This window comes from Zonotrichia albicollis, chromosome 2 (genome assembly GCF_047830755.1).
Source record: "Zonotrichia albicollis isolate bZonAlb1 chromosome 2, bZonAlb1.hap1, whole genome shotgun sequence".
NCBI lineage: Eukaryota > Metazoa > Chordata > Aves > Passeriformes > Passerellidae > Zonotrichia > Zonotrichia albicollis.
This window is the reverse complement of record NC_133820.1, coordinates 64,936,905-64,957,865: the sequence shown is the minus strand read 5'-3', so window position 1 is coordinate 64,957,865 and position 20,961 is coordinate 64,936,905. Positions and strand designations below refer to the sequence as shown.

The 20,961-nt window shown below is 40.8% G+C and overlaps 1 protein-coding gene and 1 long non-coding RNA gene across 2 annotated transcripts; one reads left to right on the top strand and one right to left on the bottom strand.

Moving 5' to 3' along the window:
- The first annotated feature begins 3,300 nt into the window (after nt 1–3,300).
- Nucleotides 3,301–7,014, top strand: LOC141728336 (uncharacterized). The gene is made up of 3 exons (XR_012579256.1): nt 3,301–3,578; nt 4,899–5,042; nt 5,775–7,014. It is a non-coding gene; the product is annotated as an uncharacterized LOC141728336 (long non-coding RNA).
- A 3,333-nt stretch (nt 7,015–10,347) lies between these two features.
- Nucleotides 10,348–20,442, bottom strand: NHLRC3 (NHL repeat containing 3). The gene is made up of 7 exons (XM_005482428.4): nt 20,210–20,442; nt 18,994–19,143; nt 17,954–18,101; nt 17,279–17,479; nt 16,031–16,122; nt 14,081–14,193; nt 10,348–13,611 (listed from the first exon to the last, which is right to left on the bottom strand). The coding sequence occupies exons 1-7, from the start codon at nt 20,255–20,257 to the stop codon at nt 13,383–13,385; spliced, it is 981 nt and encodes a 326-aa protein (XP_005482485.2). The 5' UTR covers nt 20,258–20,442; the 3' UTR covers nt 10,348–13,382.
- Between the last annotated feature and the right edge of the window lie 519 nt (nt 20,443–20,961).

The window sequence follows — 20,961 nt, the reverse complement described above, 5'->3', positions numbered from 1 at the left end:
ACAAATATGCAAAATAATTATTATAATCCATCATTTTCACTGAAACAAAGCAGAACAACAAACAATTATGATAGTAGACTGAATCATAAAATGGCAATATGCCAAGGTGTATATCAGCTGAGTTTTCTTACTTGTCTGTGGGCAAAATAAAGCGGATTAGGGGAATGACTCATCTGCTGATTGGAAAATCTACTTTAAAGTTGCAAAGAAATTCAAACAACAACATTTAATAAGCAGTAACTCGCTGAGCAAAAAGCTTCTGTTCACTTACAGCTGCACTCCCCAGTCAGTAAATTGTGGATGCTTTGGAGGAGCAGAACTATCCCAATTCTGATGTCAATCCCTCATCACCAGCTTGTATCTTCTGTTCGCTCTGGTCCTAGTGAGTGGGGTCATATTAGCAACAACAAAATATGTGATCTATTTGCATAGGGGAAGATCCTGTTTTTGCTGTAGCTGTCAGTGACAATTTTATTCCTGGTTGCAGTGCAGTCAGTGTTTTAACCTTTTCCTACAAGTTTTATCTCCTCCTATATAAAATCTGAGTTCCACCTACACCAAGCTAAGATTCATAATGCAACTGAAGTTGTGAGTTTAAAACTATTTGTGGCCACCAAAGTGATGCCTGAGCTGTTGTATAAGGGAAAAAACACTCTGTTCAGGCTCAGCCTTCAAACCCCCCTCATTCCCCGTTATCAGAGCAGCCAGCAGCTCCCTGCCCTGCAGGCACTGGTGGGGGTTCCAAACAGTGCAGAAGTTCTGGGCAAAGTCACCAGTGCTGGGGAGGTCCTGGCAAAGTGCCTGTCCCACATCTTATCTGCAGCCTGGGCTCGTTCAGCCCGAGCTGCTGCTTTGTCTTCATCTCACAAAACCCCGATGTCACCAGGCACCTCAGGCTTCACTCTGCTCAGCAGCCTGGTGAGGATCTAGGTAACAGGTTTGAGCAAGTGCTATGTGGCTGTGCCTCCACTATGCATAACTGCCCTGTGTTGGTGTTTGGCAAGTGCCATCTGGTTTTCATTTTCTTTCACAGGGTAATTCATCACCTCCACCCCCACAGATTCACAGTGGAACTGCCTTTCTGCTTTCAAGACAATTTCAGCTGCGTGTGTTTTGATTTACTTTAGCTAAAACTCAGTAGACACTACCATCAAATCATTCTCCTTTAAATTAAAAGTTATTTGATTTGCAAATTTTAGCAAGATTGGACTACTCAGAAAATCTTAATTGATAAAGTAATATGATGCTCAGAACATGAAAGGGCCTACCATATAACAACTCTGCTCATGATAATCTAGGAAAATACTCTGGAGAAGCATTTTAAACATGTTAAAACCCATCAAGATATATAAGCAGTAAGAATAATGGTGAGCAATGAGAAGAGGTGTAGAGATGAAAACATCTATTGTAGCTCAGTACAGGAAATTGTTTAATAGTCCTTGTTGTAACTCAAATTACTATTTCTTTTAAAAAGATTGAAAGCATCTTCCATTACAAACTTATTTTTGAATATTACACTTTGAGAGGGGAGACTGGCTTGTTCTATTTGTGGATCTTTTTACAGGCAAGGTCAGCTAAATAAAATTTAAAGCTAAGAAGGAGTAAAAGAGCTGATTACAGAAGTAAGAAAAACAAGTAACTGACAAAACCAAGAAGAATATTTTGTTGGTCATTCTTGAGGCTTCTGGCAAAGAGTTTTCTCCCCTCCACTTAGACACATGCACTGTAAACACCATTGGACACAGCTGTAAGGAAAACTGTGGTGAGAGAGTAAGATCCAAAGCAGCAGCCCACCTCTGGTGACACAGATTATTTTCTTTCTCAGTAACACTGAAAGCCCACTTCACACTGTAATTTTCCATTCTCCTCAGCCATGTCTTAGGGATCACTGGCATTGTGTATCAAGGTATTGTCAACTGCAAACAGGTTTACCCAGTCAAAGGCACATTGTCAGAAAACAATACTGTACATGTACATATGCACATTTAATACCTTGTTAAATCTACTAACTCAAGCAGGCAGAAACCTAGCAAGTGTCAGAGTTAATGCCAACTGTGCAACTTTAAATTTGCCCTTTCCCCACATGCATCATGGCTACAACCTTTAATGACATGATCACCAATTTATTTTCTCCCCAGGGGCTCCTGTCCTATTCAGTGTTCTCTCCTGGGTGGTCTCCTCCAGCTTCCCATTCCTCAGACATCTCCAGGCCCACTGCACAGTCATACATCCACATATTTTCCACAGGAATAACAAGTGGAAATATCTCATGCAGAGGACATGACCTTTGCTTAATTTAAAGCCATATTTAGTAGGAAGGTAATAGAGCTTCTGCCTGCTTTAAAATTCTTCTGAATAAATGGAAAACAATATACTTTCTTAGAAGTCACTGATTTAAGCCGAAGATAAAGAAATCCATTGCATGGATGACTTCAGCCTGAATAGTTTAACTTTAGAGGTCAAAAGTAAACAAAACCAATGCCTAATAAAGGTTAATGTTGGAAGGTTTTGGCTGGGTGACATTACTTGCTTTTTTGATCATTCAGCTCATATTTTTATAACCCCACTGCAGTCCTGGTAGTTTCCTCAAGAGCCTTGTTGAAGAGGAGGAACAGGACACCAGAGGCTGGGGTCTGAGACTGTGCTCCAAGTAAATCATCTGCAGAAAAAACAGGAGAAGTGTCCAGGGCTGGTTCTGTTCTCTCTTCCCTTCTGTCTCCTCAGGGGGTCTGTAGGGGAGGGCATTGCTGCAGAGCACCCCTCGATGGGCACCTGGAGACCTGTCCAGGCTGGAGGAGGAGTGGTCAGCTTCCCCTTTTGTTTCATTCCCTTTCTTTGCAGAGCAAGCAACAAAGCAAAAAATAAGGGACCAACACAAGTCTTCAGGTTTGCTTTCACCCACTTAAAAAAAAACTAAGGCCAGGCAATTAAACCAACTGCAGCAGCTAAAATAGTCTTATCCCAGAACAGGAATGAAGCAACCCAATCCCATTTGTCCCACAGTTTCTGGGTCGCCAGTATTGCTTCAATTTTACCATTCATCCCTCCCCCACTGCATCTGATTATCTGTATAAAAGGCTAATAAATTCTCTATTGAATTTCAAAAAGCAGCAGTATTTGCATTTTGAACACCCAGCTGTGGAGGATTCAGCCCATTTAATTATTTCACTTCAGAGGATGTACCTGGTTTTGTCACTCACCCTCAGTGAGGAGGCAGGGGCTAGCGAGGGATGGGCAGTGGGATTATCAGTCACTCAGCCTGCTGGTGTTTATTTAAATGTTACCAATTGCCACTTCTGATTTGGAGTCTAATTAACACTTCAGATTTGAGACTGCTATCCTAGGTATAGCTCTATCCTGGTGCTAGCTCTTTAAATGTGTGCACCAGGAGCCACATCAATTTGACTAGGCTTGCATAAATCTTTGCCAAACAAAAAGGATACATTTCCAGCCTGTGTCATTGATTTGTACTTCCATGAAATGCCACTGTGTTCCACTTAAGTTTTGAATGTTCTGTTTACTTGGATTCAACTCTAACCACATTGCAGTGAAAAAGAAATTCTTCCATGGGCTAAGAGGTATGTTTATAAGAAAACTTTTTAGAAGGTGCTCGTAATTTCCTCTCTATTAATTTTCCCACTGCTTCATTTTCTGCAGTGTTCTTATGTCATGCCCTCTTGGCAATGTGCAGGCTTTTATCTTATGTATTGTGTAGTGCCAAGTGCTGTTTCTTTTTCTTCTGAAATTACATAGGGTTTGAGATTTTTAGATCAAACTGCAAATGTTTCTTCTCTGATAAAGATTTTGGGTCAAGCAGCTATTATTCCTTTCTTATCCTAGCTAAAATTTCTCCCAAGCAAAGGAGTGAGAACTAAGGATTTAATAAAATCCATTCAAACTCATACACCGTAATTACTGCAGTGAGTTAGATTGGCACAATAGCATTCCTTGGGACACCTGAGCTAGTCTAATGGATCCCTCACACCAAACCAGACCTCCTTTTGAAAGGATGGAAGTTTCATATTGTCTTACTGAATTATATATTGCTTTTCTTTAACACCAGCCCATTTCCTTGGGGAAGACCTCAAGGGCAAGGACTGTCTCTGTTCAGAGCAAGCGCAGCAGGGAACCACTGCTGATGTTGGGTGGCTTAGGAAGTTTCACTATAGAAGCATTTGCTACCACTCTCCTCTCCCAGCATGCCTTCGACCCAGACTAGATCAATAAAAATTAAATTAAAATAGCATACATATGTATGAATGTTAGATTATATATACTGCATCTGCTGCACACCTCTCCTGATATATTATCTGTATACTTGAGTGTGTGTGTGTTTGTGTTAAGGATACACACAGTATGCAATCCGTACAATCTGAAATTTGTTACAGCATCTTGAGCAAGTTGAAATTTGCTGGGGAAGGTGACATCCTTTATTATACCTAGTGAGAAAGTTGATAAAAAAAAGAAAGTTACATAAGGCCTTGCATACCCAAAGGCTTTTAAACTGCCACAAATGTGCTAACAAGAGATAATATTTCTCCTTGCAAAAGTTGTGTCTGCAGATCATTATAGGTTTTACACTGGGAGTGTGATTGCTTCCTGTGTTGGAGAAGGAAGGTGCTGCTCAGAGAGCAGCCATGGTGACTGAAGGGCCCTTTGGTTCCATGTGGGACAGGAAGGGCACAGGCAGAAGCAGCTGAGACACACCAGACCTTACATGGCTGCTCACAGAGCTGCATGGGTTTCACAGCATCTGGGAACCTTCTGGTGGACTCCTGGTGGCCAGCCCTGCTTTAGAGGTGGCCTCTCCTAGAGTGTCAGCAAATCTCCCTTTTTAGGTAAGCTGTGCCTTTCTTTGCAATGCTTAATTAAAAAATAATAGACTTTTTAAACATAAGCCCCTCCAGGACTTCCTGGTGTGCAATCCGTCCTTCTCTTCTGTGCATTGCTGGGGAGTTGTGCAGGGAAGAAGAATTGTGCACTGCCAACATATGTGTGAGGATGGAGGAATTGTGACTGGAAAGCAGCAGGACGAAGAGAAGGTAAGTACATGGTGGGAGCTGTCTGTGGCAGCCCTTTGCAGCTGGGTAAGCTCTGGAGGTAGATCTTCATGGGTCAGACTTAACAGTAAAGAAAATAGTAAATTGAATTTATTAATAATAATAATAGTTTAATTCATAAAAGATGTTTGGTAAATATTTTTTGTGGCCTGTATTTCCTCCTGACTCAACTGTCTATGAGGAAGTAGGACATCTATGACAAGGAGATTGGGCAAAATGAAAATCAGGAGTGTCTGCTGCACCATGCATCCCTGTTAGAACACTGGCAAGCATTTTCAAATCAATTGCAAGGTATCACTTCTAAAGTAATCCCAAATATTTTTAACTCCTTTAGCTTATTGTCTGAAATATGGTTCAGACTTTCTTTCTGTTTTTATCTGGTAGCATCATCCATCACAAAACCTTGTTAAGGCAACAGCTTGGAGGCTAATCATGGAAATCCTTATTTATAATTAAATCTCCTGCTCTTATAACAATTTTCTAGTTTTCATTACTAAAAGCTCTGAAATTAGACTGGGCATTAAGTAAGATGGGGCAAGCCTTATTACAGAGCTAGTGTGGACTCTGCTAGGGAGAACCCCTCCCCACTCCTTCCCCCTGACATCCAGGTCTCCTCCTTAATTGATTAAAGACATTTTTCCACTGTAAGATTTATACACATGTTGAAGCACATGCCTAGTATGATTCCTAGTATGATTCCTTTCTCTTTTACAGCATTTCTGTAGAGACAATTATGGGTATTTGCTTGCAGACCAGTCACTCACTGCCACAAACATTGCAGTGAGAGGCCTCATTTGGGAGCCAAGAGTCATCTTCTGCCTGCTTCTTCCAGCTACACCACTGCACATGAGATAAACCAGCACAACCATCAGCATTGTGTCTTGGCTGGAAATCATTAAAACATTGAAAGAGCACCTTCATTTGAATGCCAACATTTTTCAAGGCCTCCAATCTTTCAACAAAACTTAGCTTGTGCTACCTTGTGTTTGTGTTAGACTGTGGGAGATGTGTTCCCAAAAAAAAAAAATTTTTTATATTTTAATACCTGATGCAGAGAGTGTAGTGCTTTTTGTCTATGGGATGATGGACACATGGCACAGGCACCCAGAGCACGACCCTTGGGAGGAACATCAAAGGTGATCAGATTGGAATGAGGGCAACTCTGATCCCTTTGCTGAAACTTTTGACTTTCAGTAAGACAAAATAACTGACTTTGTGACTCTATGTCCTATTAATGAAGTACCTTCACCACTAAAAGCTTAGATACTTGCAAAGTCTTATCTTCCCTTCAACCTAACTTCTCCTGCATAATAGACACCACATGTGTCACCACCATATTTTCTGGAAAAATCCCCTTGGCCAGGATTCTTCTCTGGGGAAGCTGAGAAGCCTCAGAAAGAAAGGAAAACTGTATTATCTCATCTGCTTCTCCTGTGTTTTCCTGCTTTGGAATGTGGTTTGGGCATTGTTTACCAACAGGTGCAGGTTTCATTGGTTTCATGTGAATGGTTTTTATTTAATAACCAATCACCATCCACCTGTGTCAGGGCTCTGGAGAGAGTCACGAGTTTTTCATTAGGATCTTTTAGCCTTCTGTCTGTATTCTTTCTCTACTCTTCAGTATAGTTTAGTATACTATTCTTAAATATAATATAGATCATAAAATAATAAGTTAGCCTTCTAAGAACATGGAGTCAGATTCATAATTTCCTCCCTTTGACAGGGGTCTCAGAAAATACCACAGACATGTCCCTGCCCATCTGTATCCCCCACCCCTCCGTGGCACTCCAGCCGTCTGTACATCCTCACCAAGCTCTAAAGCCAAACCAGTTCACAGCAGCAGCTATGGGGTAAAGGCATGCTCATGCAGAGGCCTTTTGTGATGAAATGCTGACAATACCCCACACAGCAGCCGCATACAGCCAAGGCATTTTAACAGACTTTTCTTCCCCTGCTCTACTATTTCTATTTCTGCTTTAGCTTTCTTGAGATTAGAAGGGGGAAGAAGAGGCAGAATTGCCTGTACTGCTCCAAATGAGCATGCAATGGGAATTCACATAACTGCATTGCAAAGCTTTCTGTTTGATCAGCTGGTACTTTCCTAGTACTGTTCATATTCTCTTTGTTTCCTGACTGCTGCTGAGTTTGGAAGCTGATATTTTCATAGAATCATCTTTTATGAGCTGGAATAATTTCCTGAATGGCAGTATATATTAAAGCTATCACAGTATATAAATTTGACTTCTTTTTACTAATTGTACCTGATTTTATGTTAATCAGTGTTATATTTCTTTTTCTATTTTACTGCCCATTCAATCTCATGATATTTTGCAACTCATTGCAGCTTTTGTCTCTACTCTCAAGCCTGTATTGTTAGTAAATTCTGTCCCTGACTCTCCAAATTAATTTCCAGAACATTTATCAATAGATTGAGCAGCACAGAACCAGTCTTTAACTTAATTTATAATATTTTAATTAGTCTTCCACAATTAGCCCTTCTTTTTCATTTTACACAATTGGACACTTGTCATCAGACATTGCTAAAAGCCCTTTTAAGATTTAAGCAAACTTTATTAGCCAGATCATCCTGACATACATGCTTAGAGATTCTTGCAAAGACTTGTAATAGATTTCATGGTTATATATCCAATACCGTATTCTTTCATTATGGTTTATGTCAATGGGCAAGGTACAGCCATCAATTCTTTTAAACTTCTACAGAAATCTCACACACACACAGGTGTGGTGGATTTTTTTTTTGTTTGTTTGTGTGTGTGGTGGATATTTTTTCTTTGAACCACATTTGCCTAATTTTTTTCTCTCCTGTGATACTAATGCAGTTCTAAGCACAAGTTAGTATTTCAGAAATCTCCTGAAAATACTTAATGACTGTAATGAGCTGACCACCTGCTAGTAACTCATCAGATTGTTTCAAGTAGACATTTACTGACACTTAAATTCAGCCATATCTTCTGAATAAAACTCTGTCAAAAATGTTAGCAGCATGAATATTTTGCTAAGCACTTCAACAGCAAAGAGTGATAAAAAACTCTATATCCATTCTGGTCTATTGTTACACATTTACACCTTGACCATGTAGTCACCCAAATTCTCTGACAACTGTCAGAGACAGTACTGTACTGAGAGCTAGTTGTAGGAATAAATTCAGCCTCACCAAATCATGTGAGGGATAGCATTAATCTGTACAGCACACAGATAGGCTTAGTGCTGGCAATCTAATATTCAGACTTCCTGTAGCATAGTAAACATTCTTCTGCATTTGTTTTTATTAAAAAGTGCTACAAAAATGTTTTGAAATTATAGTCTTATCAGTTTTCCATTGCAAGTCAAGTTTTCCAAACTATATGGTTTAGATAAGGAGTAGAGGAAGAGATGACTCAGTACTCATCTATAAATGATTCCATGGGTGATAAGAAAAAAAAAAAGCCATATTAAATCTCTAAGCTACCTGGAAACAGAAGACAGGGTGTTGAAAACAAATTAACCCAAATTAAATATAAAGCATGCCCTTCCTAATATTTATTGACTGGTAGGAAAAATTTAACTATACAGACTCTTTAAGAGATTAAAGAGATTCCTAAAGTCTTAATCTGTTTGTAAGAGATTCCTCCACAGCTGAGACTGAATTATCAGGCTTATTCCTGTGGTAAATGGGCAGTATTTTTCACCTCTGTTTTGCAGATCCAGTTATACAATTACATGTGGTTTCCTAAGACTTGAAACATGTGATACTATGATAAAGAATGTCTATTCAATATCTCATTTGTATCACTGTTACTTTGGCTTTAATACAGTAACAAATCATCCTGTGCGCATCAATTCATATGCTCCTACTTTTAAAATTTCATATAAAAAACATGAATTTAATGATTTATGAACACTGAAAGACCAAATGATTCAACAATATTGAATCATTTACCTGAAGAAAAGCCTGTGTTCTATCCTTTTTATGGCAGCTACTGGAAAATACAATTTTTGTAGATGCATTTTCCCAAAGGAGTGGGATAAAATAGTAATGCAAAACCGGAGCAAGATTTTTTTTAAAACAAAGGCTGAGGAAGGAGGGGTAGAATAAAACTGGTGAATGAGATTAAGTAAATTTAGCTCTAATCTTACTCAGGGTCACCTCTGTAGGGAAACATACTGGCATCACTCTCTTGGTATAATAATTCTGCTACTACAGTTATACTGTTATAAATAACTATGTTTCCAAAGCAACCTATCACTATTAATTCAATTGAAACCAAGGATGGAAGCACTACAAGAATCAATTCACAATATCCAGTTGTCTATGGAGACTGAATTACTGATTTTTTTTTTCCCTAGGAAAACGATTGAAATAAAAGATGGACATAAATCCAGTAATAATAGGGCAAAATTACTATGATTCTATGATCAGCTTATGCTTCAAGCAGTCTATTTTGAAAAGAGAAAGGAAGTCTGGAGCACTTTGTTATCCTTGCTGACTTACTGAAAGCGTTCAGGAAGCGCCAGCTGTCAGGTCTGTCCTCACACGGAGTGCCCCAAGCATCAGCAGGGGTTTGGTGCCCTCTTACGTTGGGTACACGCAATCTGAGTGACTGCAAACACACTTGTGGCTGATGGATCGCTTGAGAAGGCTTCTCGGGATACAAATTGTTAGGAAAGTAAGCGCTAACTGAGATAAGTGACTACTGATGCTTCTAAAAGGTTAATAACCTCTGAAAGGCAGAGAACTTACCCACAGAGGCAGTGAACTCCCAGCAACGAACAGACCCACAAACATACTTTTGTACCCGCCCCTTCAGCTTTTATTGAGGTGCTCAGGCTCACTGACCTGATCTTGCATAGCACAAATCTCACTCAGGCTTTTTCTGTTTTGGCCAAATATAGGTAATACATTTCTGACTGTGAGAACACACACACACAAAAAGGCTGTTGAGCATCACAAATCAATCATGAATAATGGAGCACTGTCACAGGTTTGCCAATCAAGTTGTGGATGCTCCATCTCTGGAAGTGCTCAAGGTGTTGTTGGACATCTGAGCCACGTGATATAGTGCAAAGTTCCCTGCCCATGGCAGAGGGGCTGGAACCAGATTACCTTGAAGGTCTTTTCCAGCCCAAACCATTATACGATTCTGTGCAGAGAGAGGCCTATGTGATCTGGTCTGTACCTCCTGGAAACACATCCAATTAACAACCTGGATACTTACCCAAAAAAAAAAAAAGGCCTGCAAAATCAGAGAAATTAAAATAGAGGGTATTTTTATTTCCATTAGTTGAATACTCCAGTGATTACTGTTCACACCTAAAAGCTGGCACTGATTACCTGAAATTAGATTTCTGGATGGTTTTAGCAATCACCTTAGGTTCCTCTCTTATGTAGTTAACACTGCAGTATGTTACTTTTTTTCTTGTGCAAGTATTTCTAATTTCTAATTTCTAATCCATAGAAAATCCTTCCAGGTCTTCTAAAAACAAGACAGACTGCTCAGTAAATCTTTCCTGAAAATAAAACCTGATTTGGTATAAGAAGTGTTTTGTTAGTTTCTTTTTAATTTCCCAATTAGCATCATAAGGGTATACAGTTTAAATGCTTTTTTTTTAAACTTGGCACTTATGTAACTCATCTTTGCATTTTACCAATTACTTAGAGGGAAACATATGAGAGGTATTTATGTCTCTGTGTTGATACATAAATTAGAATGCAAAAGAGATTGGCCACAGAAATAGTGATGCATAAAGATAACATGGAATTTTAGATTACATTCAAATCTTGCTATCAGAAATTATTAAATACCTTATTTAAGTGCTGAAGGCCCTGTATTTAGAAGAGCAATCCATTACAATGGAGTGTATTTATATTTGTACAGAAATAAAACACCCAAGAGTTTATTAATTCGAATCTCTCAATTTATTTTATCAAATTCTCCTGCTAAGCATTTCTTCAGAAATTGGTTTCAAGACGATACACAAGAAAAAATTCAGATAATTAGCAAGTTAGTGCACAAAATCATTTTCTCAGTCTAGCCATAAACACAGATAAAATAGAGTCTAAGCATCTCATAATTATTAATAATATGCATCCCTTGACCCTTGTTATCACAGATACCCAAATGCCTAGTGGCAAGGCACATTTTGGCACCTTGATCTATTTCAGTAAATCCACACAAAACTGGATGGATGCTCCCCAATTCTTGGAGCCAAAAGCTCATGAGAAAGAGCTGAGAGCAGATCCATGCAGCAAGCAGAAACTTGTACAAGTAAGTTATTTGTCAACATCCAAAAGTGCACTTCTTTGCTTTACTGAATACAAAAACATGTTCCCAGAGAGCTTGGAGTTCTATTTTCAAATGGATGTGACAAAGGAAAAATAAATAAGGAGAGGATGTAGTGAAGAAAGATGGGTATGCCTGGACCCCCTACACATCAATATGTGCTCAAATCATGATTTTATAGTAAAATTTTATAAAATAAGCCCACCTTGTGTAGGCAAGAAATAGTTGAATTGCACACAGAGCAGAGATCCCTGAGCTAGTCAAAAACTAGTTAGAAAAGCCACACAACACACTGTGTGGACATATTCACATTGGTCTAGAGGAAGTACTGCTACTTTGTCAGCAAATAAATATTGCTTACTAGCTCCCATTCAAGACCACATGAGTGATGGGCCATATTGGCTAGAGTATAACCTTGAAGTTCTGCTTTTAAGGCTTGAGTGAGGGCAGCCCCACGTAGGATCTGGTCTTATTGTTGTGGATGTAGCCAACAACAAAGCTTTCACATTTAGGGCATTAATCTCACATAGTGCTGAAATCAGGCAGTCAGGCTCCACAGCTGAATTACTTTTCAGAGAAAATATGAATCTGACTTTTCTGAACAGCTTTTTCATCTGCTGACTGACAAGTTTTGATCATAGGTTGAAACCTACCAAATTAAGTAGCATTTGCTTTTGACAATATTCACTGAAGTAGGTATTTCCCATCACTATAATTCCATTTTCATATTCCCTTTCTAAGAAAGTAGAAAAAAACAACTTCTCTTAGCTGGTAATTAGCATTAAAATAATCCACACAGTAGAATAAATGTGTGGAAAGAGCAAAAATCCTCTCGTATTTTTCCAAGAGCTAGAAAATACGGAATGTGGATCCACAGTTTTACCATGGTAATCAGTTATACACAGTTTCATTTCTGCCATGCCATTTTCCCCATCCCATTTTTCCCATACCTGGTTCCCTCTATGCTATAAAGTGAACTTAAACTCTTGTAGCAACATGCAAAGAAAGGAGAACCACTTTGTTCTGGGAATGGAGAAGCAGGATTTTTTAGGACAGAGCTTAGAGACATCTGCTATAATATAGTGTAAGAAACTTAACTCTACACATTAATGAAGCTGATGAAGTCTGAGTTCTGGAAATAAATTAAAACAGATGCTTTGCTGTTAACTGACAGAGCTTCAATTAAATCAGAAGAAAATCATATGTCTCCCAGTCTCTACTGCTGATTAAAACTTTCATAGCAAATTGCGATTTGTTTTTCTTGAGGAACTTACACGACTTGAACCTCAATATGTTCTACTATGAAATCTTATGGAACTGAAAACTCATGCTGATATAAATCAAATAAGGTTAAGAACTAATTTAGTTAAGAATCAGTACTTGGCTGCTGTGGAGATACTTTTAATTTAGTTTGAAGTGTCTAATATCAATTTAGCTCAAGCTTATTACAGACTTTATGGCTTTAGCTAGAGCTGAAAACAGATTTCAATACTTATGTCATTAACCACCTAAGGCAGATGCCAGTACTGACACCAATATCCAGCAGCATCTAATTTAGCATTGTGACACATCCTTATATTCTCTGTTGGACAGTATCAGCACAACCATTCAGAAAACAAAGTGAAGAAACATTGAAATGAAGTGCTTTTCTCTCAGGAAATAATTTATAGAACTTCTTTCAGACATTTCTGACCATTTAACAACAAACACAGGCTAAGCAGAGCCCCAAGTTGGCTCTATACATTTAAGATGAACAGTTGTGTTTGTAAAGTTTTATATAATAAAATTAAAATGCTTATCATTTTATAATTGGAACAAAAGTAAAAGCCACCATATCATTACTTAAACAAGTAACAGCTCAACACAAAGTATTTCTCCAGAACTCCAGAACAGCTAGGAGAGACTCTTAGTTCTACAGTTCTGGGAGCACTTGTGCAGTTCTGTGCTTGTCTAAGAAACACAATCCATAAAGAACTCAAGGAAATGTGGTCATAGGTCTTAAATGTCACACAGCTTGTGCCACAGCAGTTGCAGGAAACCATCAGCTTAAGGGTACATATTTTTGTACTTGCTGGGCTCCAATCTCTGCAACATAGACTGCTCCACTCCTCATGTCTACATCCACCAGGTGTGGTTTGGTTTCATCAGCCAGATGGACACTGTGGACTATGGCACAGTCCCCAATGGAGCCAACTGGAGGTGCTGCCAAGATTGCCAACCGGTTGATATTCAGCTGAGCTACAATCAGGTATTTGTAATCGGCAGTGAACCTGTGAAAGATAAACACATTTTTGAACTCCTCATTTTAACACAAACAAAATCTCTTTAACAATCACGATTTTGAAGGCTACGACCAAAACAAAATGCAATGTAACATTGGGAATTAAATTGTAAGCCTTGCTCTTTACATGGCTGCTCATTGAGACATATTATGCTACAGAAAACTTGTTCAAGAAAATCTTTCTTCCAGTAAAAGATGCAAAAGAGTAAGATTAATAACATAATGACTTTCAAGTGAAGCTCCCAATCCTGCACTCAAAATCGACAGGGCTTGCTATAAAGCCAGGATTTCCCTGTCAAGATGCAACTGTGCAGATCTTTCCATATGTTAGGACACACAGCACCTTATTTCATTGGTTAACTCCTTGTCAGCATGCATTAAATATCAACATTTTAATTCACCTATAAGAGTATACCTTATTTATATAATTGTGTGCTTCTAGAACTGTTCAACAGTACCTGACAGAATAGGGTCCATCATCTGCAAAACAGCCGTTCCAAGACCCAAGCCATTCTCCTGTGACTTTATCAAAAACTTGGATTCTCTTGTTGCCTCTGTCTGCAACCCATACCTATCAAAAAGAAAAATCATGGTCAACAAAGAGAACAAATTAAATGCATTTGTTTTCTATGAGAGCAAAGTTCCCTGTAGTAAAAATGGAAGACTGTACCCTGGAAGAATGCACACCCTGCCATTCAAAACTAAATCAATAGATCAGATTGCCAGATATAAATCAAAACTGACCTACAAGTTAACATACACAAATTATTTTATACTACTTTAACAGAGAAGTCATCACCTTCTCTTATTTTTTTTGTGGCTATACGACATATTTGGTAGGATTTTTATCCCCACAATGAGGACATCTTTTCACCTTTAAATTCAGAAGATCTGTCTTAAGGTCTGTCACCTGCATTTTTTTCCAGTGGTAGTCTCATTTCATGATCATGATCTGCAAACACTCCTGACATGCCTAATACTACTACAAATATTTAGCCATTTAAACACTTAGAGCATGTTTAGCTGGTTTTGTCTAACCAGTCTTGTCTCTGTCCCAGCCTGTGTTAACTGGGTTCACAAACACTGCAAGCCAGCAATACCACTAGACAGTTCCAATGAAGGCATTTTTTGTACAACAATCACTGAAGTTTTAGCTGATGACAAGTCATAAGTCTGGTAAGTAAACTTCATGACTTTTCTGGAGTATCACCAAAAAGGGAGCAATAAACATAACTTTAGACCTTTCATCACTGTTTTTAAATGAAGCTCTATTAAAGCATTGTCTTAGATTTCTTACGAATTAACAATTAATTCTCTACTTGAAATGATGATCCACACTACGTTGGCAGTAAAATCATAGCTTATCCCAGTCACTGTCTTTGAATGAATAAACTCACAGTTATTCTGCAGCACAAAGTGACCATGCTCCTCCTGTTTTTTCTCCCACTCTGCCAGTTTTGGCAGAGAATTCATTTTATATACACTTCTTATTCTGAATCAGACTGCATCAACAGAATTAGCTTCAACCAGTGATGTTTTAGTGAAGCAATCTCATTTTCCCTGAAACAGATTAGGAAGTGACTGCATAACTCCTCTCTAGGACCAGAAGACCAAAAGCCAGACTTACAATTAATGCCTGGCAGAAGCAAATTCTTGGAATGCCTTGAGCTGCATGTAAAAGAGAATAATGTCCACAACCTAGCTAGAGCCTCACTATCACCTAAAGGTTATTTGGAATTTCAAAATATGAAATTAAAGCCCCTTGAAGTGTAGCAACTGAGGGTAATGGACCACCACTTTGTCATCTAGCAGGATCGTCTTTAATAAACACACTATGTATTTCTATGCTTCTTCTGTAAACAGGTTTTAGGATCAATTACACAGCCAGCCAGCAGAAGAAAGAAACCACAAAAACCCAAAAAGAGCAGAGCCAATGTTTCTAGCTCTTATCATTCATCCCACACGTTCACAGCCCAGTTTTCTGGGTTTTACATCAAAGCACAGATATTTATGGTTGGACTCCATCCTTTGGTATGCACTTTCCCATGGGAGAAGAGCTGTTAACCAAGGTCAGGATGGTCCCAGCAGGCTGCTGCTTCTACATAAAGAAACAGAAGTGCTTTTATTTATTACAGAACACAATTCTCCTGTAGTCTCACAATGGCAATCTGTTACAAACTGCAGGAGGAACACTCTGTTGTTGCATGGACATTGACAGTATAAGTGATCAGGATCCTGGTGTTAACATTGGAGTCAGCTGCTTCCACAGAATCTGCACTGTGAAACTTCAGCTTGGAAACTGTAACCCCATAAAGTGACACAGCTTAAACAAAAAAATATGTTTTGTTCAAATACATATAAACTAGTCTGTTGGAAGATGAAATTAAAAAATTTCCTCAATTCTTTACCCGTCCAAAAGCATCCACTGTTACACTGTGAGGAATCTTGAACTGACCAATGCCACTCCCATTTGTTCCAGTCAGCCATAACTCTTTGTAGTCTGAACAGTGAGCACCATGAAAAATAAAAGTAAAAAAATCACAGTGAGAAAACAACAAATAAACCAGTTTTTAAGTCAACCTCTTGCAAAGTTACTTTGGGTAGTTTGTAAAAGGTGAGATTTCTAAACTGCTTAAACACAGTACTGCCAATATATAAATCTCAGAGAAAACATGACTACTTCAGTGACGCCTGGATTGTTATTAGTGGTTTCATGATTATGGTTACAAAAATGTAGTCAGTAATATACAAGAGCCATAATCCAAGGTTCTGTTAAACAGTGAATTAAAAAAAAAATACAAAAAGGTAAAAAAAGAAGGGCCAATTATGCCATTCATTTATTTTCTAAATTGATTTTTAAAACTTGTTACCTGGAAGTTTTCACTTTTAACAATTTACCATTTTGCAGACTAAGTAATAGGAAAGTATCTGCTTTTTGATAGGAAAATGGAGAAACAGTATCTCCTCCACTTATTCCACCTGTGGACTCTTTAGTCACTGCCTGAACTGAGGGGTATGAGTGAGCTAATTAGAATCACAGAACAATTTAAGTATAAAAGTCCTCCAGACACTGCCTGGTCCAACCTGCTCCTCAAAGCAGAACTAGCCTTGATAAAAAAATCCAACTCTTAAGTTAGATCAAATTGCCCATAACTCATCAGTTTTGAGCATCTACAGGAATGGAGAGTGCAAACCATCTTTGGACAACCCTGTCATTCACTATCTAACCACCTTTCCTCTGAATGCTTTCCAACAAAAATCAAAGAGAAATTCACCCCTCTCTTCACAGAGCACAGACAATCTTTTGCTCTGTGTTCCTCATTCTTCACTGTATATCTCAAAACAAATGTGCCTCTGTCTTCTCTATGGCCTCCTTTTAGTGACTAAAGACAGCAATAAGAATCCCCCTTAGCTTTCTTTCTTGGAGACTGAATGTCCTGGGGTAACCAGGACACTGAACAAAGCCACTCTCTCAGCCTCTTCTCATGAATGACTAGGAGATTTCTCCTGAAGGAGCAAGCAATAAACCAGGTTCTGATTCTATAAGGTCTTCAAACTAAAGCTAAATGACAGTTCTGCCTAGTACTCGCCTAAAAATATTCCCAAGCCATGTTATTTAAAATCCAGTTTTACTGCAAGAGTTCCTTTTTCCATACCATCTGATAGTTTGAGCAATCTGTTGTTCATTCCTCCGTCTCCATCCACAACATAGATTTCTCCAGTCGCCTCCACAAAGATATCTGCTGGTTGATCAAACTGCAGGGGAATCAAACCTGAACCAGCATTACCAGGTGTGCCCAAGACCTGCAAAAGTTTACCCAAAGGGCTATACTGCTTCACCGTGTGTCCGTATTTCCCTGAATCAAGGAAAAAAGAAAGTGCAAAAACATCTTAACAAAACAAAATGTAAGTATTAAAGACTGAAGATCTGATAAGTGATATTAATACATATAACATACAAAATTCTGTAATAAAATTGTAAAATTCTATATGACAGTGGGTTAGTAAATCCACAGGCTCTGACACTATTCATCCACTGTATTAGGATCACTAAACCTAGGTCTAGCCAGGCTAAACTTATGTCTATCAGGCTTTTTTCCCTGATACTTCTGGGTGGTAGGGAGGAGTGCTGATCAAGCTCAGCAGCAGTAAGCAGACACACAGCACAACTCATGAAACTTCAGACTATTTTGTGCAGCACATGGGAAGTTGGTTCATGGCAAGTAAAGCACAAATCTATCTCAGAATTGCTTGAGAGACTTAAATAAGTGAGTTTTTTATATTACATTTTCTTTCCCACTGAATATTTCTCATATCACCACGATGCATACCTGTTCCAACATCTGTGAGCCATACAGAACTTCCTGTTTCAGTGTTCCATACAAAGATACCATGAGGCATTTCAACAGTATCATTCCAGGAGTGAAGAAAATAGCCTTCTTCTGAGAATACAAGTACCTTTGGCACATTGTCTCCCCGCTGAAAAGGCAAAAAAAGTTCTAAGGAAAACATATTAAGTAACTAATTTTATAGTTTAAAATTCCTCTTTGTGAAGTTTTTGCAATGTTTCACAAATTGAAATAATCTCCTGATATGATTGTTTGCTGGAACTCTTTTTCCAGCTAGAAAAGGCAAAAGAGATATGGGTTTAAATTTAGTATGAAAAACCTTCCAGTGAGTCTAGACTGTCACCTTACATCACACTGAGTCCAGCCTTCAGAGCAGCCAAGTGCTGCAGCTATCCTGGTCTTCAGCTTGAATTGTGATTTTGTGTTTCTGCTGAAAAGTGTGCCCAATGTAATGGGCGTGAGAAACTGCAACAGTGCTCATCAGCTGCATGGCACTCAAGTACTCATACTGTGCTTTACACGACATTCCCACCACATCCCATAGAGAGAATGACTTATCCAGGGCCTAGAGATACTCACACAAGGACCTGGGTAGAGGAAATAATTTACCTCCAGTTACTCTAGCTGGTTGAAAGAGCTGTGTGGTTTTGATTTCATGGCACGAGGCCTCAAAGAATGGAAGATTCAGTTGCTCCAGAATCACATTTTATCTTACAGCTGAGGGAACAAGCTACTGTAACTCAGTGAAGTTGGATCATGCATTCATACCACAGAAATGTAATGCTTTAAAAAAACCCCACAAAAAAAATGTTGTGCTAGAACTGCTTTCAAAAATAGATTTAGCAGAGACATCTCTGTTTATATTTTCTCTGAGTTTGACAGAATCATTATTCATATATATATATAAATATGTAAATATATATGTAAATAAACACACATCTATATCCTAATCTTAAGCAGATGTTTTAAAAGCAAAAAAACCACAAAAACAACAGAGAGAGAAATATGGTATTTCCACTCACTTGTCCTACATAGACCAAACCATGGAGAGAGTCAACAGCAACACAAAATGTTTGGCCAGTGAAGTATTCTGGAGCTTTAGGCCAGCCTATGTCCAGCTTGTACATCTGTTGCTCTCCCTTCCAGTGAGAGAAGTTCTTTGCTTTTAAAACCTGAGAATACAAAATAAATATATAGTAGTTAAATTCCATTGAGGGTGAGATTGAAGGAAACAGCAGGTGAAAGTAAAAGCATCATAAATTCATTTACTCAATTTAAAGACAGATAAATAGAAGCAGGCTTGCAGCCAGGGGTTTGGAAAGCTTCAACAATCTGAAAACTAGCGAATCAAGTCCTTTGGATTGGGGAACTCTGGAATTAGAAGGCAAAACACACACCCTGAAATTTCTTACAGCAGAGCTGTTAATTTCTGTGAATCACTCTCCAAAATGAGGAAGATAGTACAGAAGGTTCTAAATGAGGAAGACAGTACAGAAGGTTCTAAATGCACCAAATTCAGTAGCCACTTCAGGATGTGAAAATAAGAAAAAGAAAAGAAATACAGGTCGAGAATGAAAACGACACCTTGGAAATGGAGAAGTGTAAAATGCCAGGAACAGTCAGATTCGGGTCAATGTATACATTTTAAACGGAATAACGGAAAAAAATAATTCTCCACCTTCTTGTTCTATTTTTCCAACAAAAGAGGGGAAGCTAAGCACTGAAAAAGAGCACTCAGCACAGAGCCAAGAATTAACGCGGGCGACCCTGAGGGCCCAGGGCCAGCTGACACTTGTGCCGCTCGCCCTGCCGGGACCAGGGGACAGACACTCTGACGGCACAGAGCTGCGGACGGACAGGCCGGCCTGACACGAAGGAAAACCGGGAGCAGTCAAGCAAGGAAACACCTGACAGTATCCAGTGGGAAGTCAGTGATCCACAAACCCCCTTCTCCCCGCTGGGGCGCAGCACGCCGCCTGAACTTGCTGCAAGGGGCCGCCCCGCGCAGGCACTACCTCGGCGGGACTGCGAAGCCGCCCGGTGCCGCAGCCTCCGCCCGGAACCCTCAAGCCACAGGCGGCGCGGGAGGCACCGAGAGTGGGCAGGTCCCGGGACGCCGCCCGCGCCGCCCGCACCCCCCGCCCCGGGCGCACCCCTCGCAGCGGCCCCGCCGTGCCCTCCCCACTGCCCACCCTAACCGGAGGCCCTGGCACGAAGCCCCGGGCGGCCGCCGCGCACCTGGGAGCTGCCGAGCAGGACCAGCAGCGCCAGCAGAGTCCCGGCCATGGCAGCCCCGGCCCCGCCGCCGCTCCCGCCTCCCGGGGGCCGGCCCGGTTGCCATGGCAGCCACGTGGCCGCCGCCCCTCCCACACGGCCCCGGCGGCCGCTGCTCCCCGCGCCGTGCCGGGGCCGGGACCGCGGGCTATGGCGCGGCGGCGGCGCGGGGCGGGCGCGCTGGTGCCCCCGGGACAGCGCTCAGCGCTCCGGAGTGGCGCCGGGAGCTGGGCGAAGGGCGAGTCCGCCCCGAATTCCCGCCGCTCCTGCGCAGGCATCGCTGTCGTCGCCCAGCGCGGAAAAGGGCCTTTGCTCAGCGCCGTGATGCCATAAGGGCGCGACGGCACGGAGGCGGGACCGGCGGAGGGGGTGCGCTGTCTGTGGGCTCACGCCGCTCCCGGGCCTCCCGAGCCCGCCTTCCTCGGGGCCGCCCGCGTCCGCCCCGGCTCTGCCCGCCGGGATCGCAGGGCGGCGGCGCCGCCAACGATGCTCTGCGGGGGCGCCCCGGGCCGGCCGGGCCGCGGTGCCGCGTGCTGAGCGGGGCCGCTGCCGCCCTTCCCTTCTTCTCCCTTTCCTTTCCTTCCCTGCCGCCGCCGCGACCCCTGCGCCCGCGGGACGCGCGGGGAGCGGGAGCACCGGGCGGCTCCCGGAGGGCGCTTTTGTCTCCGTGTCCGCCGCCGCAGAGGCGGCAGCGCTCCATCCCCGGGGCCGAGCAC